Source organism: Ictalurus furcatus, chromosome 19 (genome assembly GCF_023375685.1).
Source record: "Ictalurus furcatus strain D&B chromosome 19, Billie_1.0, whole genome shotgun sequence".
Taxonomy (NCBI): domain Eukaryota; kingdom Metazoa; phylum Chordata; class Actinopteri; order Siluriformes; family Ictaluridae; genus Ictalurus; species Ictalurus furcatus.
In genome coordinates, this window is record NC_071273.1 from 18,395,442 (window position 1) to 18,401,625 (window position 6,184).

A 6,184-nucleotide genomic window follows, 5' to 3' on the forward strand; every position below is an offset into this window, starting at 1 on the left:
TTCAAATCCCAGCTTGAGTAAGGTCGTTAACCCTTGACTGCTCAGTTGTAAAAATGAGATAAGAGTGTCTACCAATGACATAAGTGTAAATATAAAATGCTGACTGAAGATTTCGTAAAGGAAGGAAGCAACAAAGCTTCTGATAAGTAGTTTTCCCTCCTATTTTATACCTATACAGAGGAGAAGAAATAAAAGTATTGAGAGGTACTTCACCTCGCAGTTCACAAGTAGTAGACCGTGTAAATCACCATGCAGACTCTGACCCTTTGTATTCATTGCCAATTGATTAGATTTAAGGATGGAGGGATAACATGTCATATCTACCCCCTTGCTGATGAAACTTTTTAAAGGCACACGAGCACTGAGGCATTCTTCTTACTCTACGGTAAACTCTCCTCTGGGACACGACTTGCCTCCTTTCAGCTGCTGTCCCTCTTCTCTCATCCATTTGTTATTGTAGCACACAGGGAATGTGGCCACAGCTAACAGAGATGTGTGCCGAGTCAGGGTGGTCTATAAATGGTCGCTCGGGCCTCGCTGGGGTCTGCCCAAGCAGCTACAGTTAGTCTTGCATTACACAAAACTTTATATTTAATAACTTCGATAAGAAGATAATCTATGACACTTAAGTCCATCTTGCTCTGAAACTTTTACTGAGGTGAGCCAAACAGGTTTCAACCCTCAACATTCTGAAGGTAGGAGCCAGAAAAGTGCACAAAAGATATCCGATGCTCTGTATGCAACAGGTGGAGCGCCTGACACGGAGACCACTTGCACTATTAATGGTCGCAGTGCTAATTCACAGTTCCAGCACTATCTAAATGTGTAAACGTTGATTAGGAGTGTGCGCTTGTAATGATAGCTTGATGAAGGTGGAGCATTTTTTTCCTGTAGAACAATCAAGCCCAAGGAGGAAAGTAAAAGAAACGGTGAGGATTGAAGCACGCTGCAAGACATGTGAGAAGTAGAAACAAGCAGGCGCTTTGCGTTATTTCACAAATGCTGTAACCAAAACCTACCTATGATCGTCAAATGCAGCCTCTTGTACAAACCTGTAGTTGAGCGAGCTGTGCAACATCCTTACAAAACTCCTGAACATTGTTGCTAGGAAAAGAAGTGAGCTCATGTCTAGTGTATGAGTGTAGGTGTGATGTGAGGGATCATATCACTGTAGTATAATAGTTGGGGAAATCTGTGAAAGAGAATGTGATATGGCTGAGAGAAAAATGAAAGAAAGACCAGTAATTGCCTTAAGGCCGAGAAGAATTTCCACATGAATGCTGGATTACGTTTGATAATTGATCACAGGAAATAACAGGCAAGCCCAAACTCTCTCTGTGTCCGTGTGCGGGAGTAAGAAATGCTTAGGTTGTTTCCGGGACTGCATTAGGTGGGTGCTGGTGTGAAAGGCATGGACCTAGTGAGCTACAGCTGCAGCAGTTAGTCGACCAACCAGTTTTACTGATAATGAAAATTCAAATAAAACTTTTATAGAAAAGTCAATTAAATGTGCATGAATTAATTTTTTTTCTTTTTTTTTTTTTTAAAAAGCACACACGGGAAGTCATAATATTTTATGCAAACTTTTCACTGATGTTTGTTCAGTGTGTAAATCACAGCATTGTGTATATGTAGATTTGTTAAAACATGTGCAATGCGTCATCAATCAGTGGCGTCGCTTTAGAGTGACCATGAACATCTCTTTTGGCAAATATGTTTGTCACGACAAGGACAGGACACGCATGGAGACGCACTTAAAGAAATAAGAAACTCCCTCATCGCCAATTTGCTCAGCTAAACAATCAGAGCTCTTTCTCCCGCCAGCCTCCACTGCTGTTTCTGTATGCTCTTGTAGTACCGCAAAGGGCCGACAGTGCAGCATGTGATGAAAATACTACTGAGGGTCAACGGCGTCTGACAGCTGACAGTTGGCTTGATGTTTCAAAATACTAAATCAGGAGCATCATGGTGGTGTGGCTATACTATAGCTCATGCTTCTGAATCCCACCGCCTGCTGCACTACACACATCGGCCTAGGTGCGACATTAACAACTTTATCAGATGATGATGATATTGAACAGGGTTCGTCCTACCTCGTACCCAGAGTCCCCTTGGACAGGCTCCAGGCTCCCCGCAACCCTGTGTAGGATAAGCGGTACAGAAACTGGATGGACGGATATTGACCACGGCTTCAAACCCGTCCACTCCCAGTAATTCATATACTGTATCTGTATTAAATGCATTTAACTGGCTTTAAACGCTATGTGGTATCTTGACACCTAACCATCACGCCCAAATGTGTTTGTTGAACAGATTTATTCCACCTTTGCTGTTATAACAACCTCCACTCTTCTGGGAAGGCTTTCCACTAGATTTTGGAGCGTGGCTGTGGGGATTTGTGTTCATTCAGCAACAAGGGTATTAGCGAAGACGGGCACTGATGTTGAGTCGGGGTCTGGGGTGCAGTCGGTGTTCCAGTTCATCCCAAAGGTGTTCAGTGGTGTTGTGGTCAGGGTTCTGTGCAGGTCACTCAAGTTCAAGTCCAACGTTGGCAAACCATGTCTTCATGGACCTCGTTTTGTGCACAGCAACACGGTCATACTTTCTTTCATTCCCTGATGGGTTGGCTACCATATTTATGACTGAAATAAATGAGATTTGAACTAAACAGGTAAATCCTTCGCTATATGTTTTGATGAAATAGTAAACAACCCTCCCTCCGAAACCCACCTACCCACCCTTCCTCCCACAGACGCTCAAACACGCCCTCGAATTAATCTGGAAGGTTGGAGAGCGTAAACAGAGCAATTCAATATTTCACACAGTCTAGCGCTTACATACTCCTCCTCACACCCACACAAATGCCACAGGCCATTTCTGACACACTCTTACCCCAAAGCCAGAACAATAAGCCTACGTCAAAACAAGCTTAAACCTCGCTGAGAATACCTGTGGGGTAATGTGTACTGACAGCCGTAATCTTTTCTACCGCTCTGTACATGTGAATAACCTCAGAGTTATTCTGCGTGGGAAACCTTCCTCCTGAGCGTTACAAATGTCTCGTGTTCGAGAGCGGGCAGTAAAGAGGACGACGCTGAGGGCCTATAGCCTAAGAATGCGAACTATGGATTAGAGTCAAACTTCAATTTGTTATTTATAGGGTGGGAATAATGATGAATAAGTGTGCATGACTCAAGAGCAGCTTGGGCATGTGCGTTTGTTTTTAATGTAGGGATGCTAGGGACGGGGTAGCAAAGTAATCACGTCAGACATTTCCAAGGAGTGCACTGCACAGATGAGACAATATTAGCAGGGTCATTAAGATCACATTATCGGTGTGAGAAAAGCTTCGTTCTCTAAGAAGCTCTGACCAATAAGCTATCATATATCACTCCACAGCTATAGACCAGACAAAAAAAACATGTTCTCTTGCTTCAATTCATAGTTATAGTTTCATAGTAACCCCCCCCCCAAAAAACCCATAGCGCTGAACTATACCTTCTCTCAAACTGACATGGCGTTAGATTCATTTAATCAGCCTGAAGAGTTAGTCAACTGTGCTGAGTGTATTGTTTATAAAAAAATATCTATATCTAAAAAAGATCTATACATGAGCTTTACAATTATCTTGGAAATCTTCCCAAATGCTCTGTTCTTGATTCAATCATAAATAGTTTTTCTAAAATGGCAGGAAATTAAGAGTTAAGCTTTCTGTGTCTTTATATTAATACTCTAATGACAATCAGTACATTTACATGGACAACAATATCCAATATTAACCAGATTAAGACGATACTCTGATTAAGAAACTAGCATGTAAACAGCAATTTTTAATTACCTTAATCCGACTAAAGTCATACTCGACGTAAACACAAATGGAATTCAAACGTGTGGAGTACTCCTGTTTTAGTCACATTATCGACGTGTATTACAGACATGTACACACCTTAATCACACTATTAACGTCGTGTGGGAGTTTCTACCACATTTTGCGACAGGACACGTACACACACGGCAGTGCTCAACCGTTTGATGGCAAACAAGAGAGCACGGCTGCGTCCCAAACCGCGTACTTACCTGCTATATAGTAGGCGAGATACATGTATTTCAGCCACTATATAGACGGTATGTACGTGGTTTGGGACGCAGCCCACGGCTTCAAGCAGTTGTCTATTAGCATGTACAGCATGACAAATAATTAACTGTACTTGAAGCGTTCGTAAAAATTTTAAATAAAAACACCCAAAACTGTATACAGTACCATAACAAAGACCAAATGTACGTCGATACGTGAAATTCTGTAGGGAACGTCGGACGGTGTGGCGTGGGGACATAATGACGTGTGCCATTAATCGATCTATGTTCTATAACATGTACAACCTGAACATGAAAGGAATATTCTAAAAGCAACTTGTGTATACACCTTAATCAGTACATTGTCTTATTCAGGTCAATAATTAGATTACTGCTGTCCATGTAAACGTAGTCAAAGGTATGGAGACGCCCTGTAGTTTCTTCTCCGAAGACGGCCAACGTTATAATGTGCAATACTTTTTTGAGGATCATGGGAAAGCTTAACCATGAGTGCCAGTGTAAATTTACTTTATCTGTGGCTCATAACAGAAACTTTACTGTGATTTTTTTTCCCCGTGATGAAGAACTCATGAGTGTGTATGTAGCGCCACCATGTGGCGACAGGAGGAATTACACAAGTCAGCCACCTGCCACTATAGTTAACTAAATTTATTTTTTAAAAAGAAAAAAAAAACTCTTAAGTTTAATATGTTTGTGCTGATTAGCCAGAGGTACAGCTTATATCTCACTCATTGTTTTTCTTTCTTTCTCTCTCTTTTTTATTTATTTTATAAAGAACAGGCTTTTCACCATGGGCTCTGTACTTGAGGTGTGCGGTAAACAAATGAAGTTAGCTCACAAGCTAAAATCACAAAACGCTCAAATTAAACTAAACGTTAGCTTAGGCAAGTTGGGATAAACCCACAAGATTCAGGCTTCAAAAACACATCAAAGCAATAAATCTATATTTTAAAAAAAATAAAATAAATAAATAAAAAGTCATGCGAACAGAACGAGAACCGTTTATGAAGCAAACAATATGTTTTGCGCCATGACAGTACGAAGAATGTCTACGCATGAATTGTAATGCACAGCAAGCCGACGCGCCAGGAAGTGGAGTTAAAATGAAGTTAGATATGAAGAGTTAGCCTTTCAGCTCGCCGCCATTTTCTCCTCACCGTTGGCTGCTGCTGCTGCTGCTGCTCCCGGGGGAGGAAGAATCCGGCGCGAGGACACTCGACTGTCTCTTACAGCTCGCTTTTCTCTTCGGTCTCTCATTCCTCTCCTCCGGCACCGCTTCTCGTGTCACATCTGTTTCCTCCATTTTAAACTGAAGACGTAAACAACAACAACAAAAAAGAACTCTATATTTCTGCGATATAAACTGAAGGGAAATGTGTAAACACAGACTGATATGGAGGGCAAGTGTTTGAATATGGCGGAAACTTGAATCGTGACCAATAAGAAAGAGAATAGGTCGTGGTTGCTAGGATACGGGGTTGAATGGGCGGGGTTATTATGAAAGCGGTTATTCTGTGTACAGTGCAAAGCGCCATTGTTGCAACTGACATTCTGGTGTTTGCTCTGGGAAGCGACTGTGTTTTATTTGCTGGTAAATTCCAGTGAACTTGCCAGCTGCTTTTGTATTTGAATAAAAAGCCAAACCAAAGCGCTGCTTTTGTGGAAAAACATCAAGCACATATACACAGTCGTACCATCTGTTGGTTACAAACACAAACTGTTCCTACAGAGATAAAGATAAAGACACGACTTTTTAATGGATTCCATGTACTAGGGTGCCATTTTGCCTGCTTAAAAATGTATTTCATTTTTTTAAAAACATTGAGTTTAAGAAAATATGCATTTAACTGTTTACATTTATCTCATTTTAGTGTTTTAGCATAGTATTAGATATACACAAACTGTCCATGCTGGGGGAAAAAACAAACAAATAATAGAAACCATCACATAAATTGTAATGGTTTCCACTACAAATACCACTATAAACCATTAACTAATCATTAAAACCATTACTGGTCATTAAAAATCCCAGGGCTCTCATCATACAAGAGTCAGGTGTATAACCCCGGTGTCCTGGCGAAATTACCCC

General features: G+C 41.1%; 1 protein-coding gene across 1 annotated transcript in view; it reads right to left on the reverse strand.

The window, feature by feature from the left end:
• The window catches only part of net1 (neuroepithelial cell transforming 1), a 29,477-nt gene extending 24,032 nt beyond the window's left edge, over positions 1-5,445 (reverse strand). Inside the window, exon 1 of the mRNA XM_053649971.1 lies at positions 5,253-5,445. Within this exon, the coding sequence (XP_053505946.1) occupies positions 5,253-5,398 (146 nt within the window). The 5' untranslated portion in view covers positions 5,399-5,445. The remainder of the gene's footprint in view (positions 1-5,252) is intronic.
• Positions 5,446-6,184: the final 739 nt, after the last annotated feature.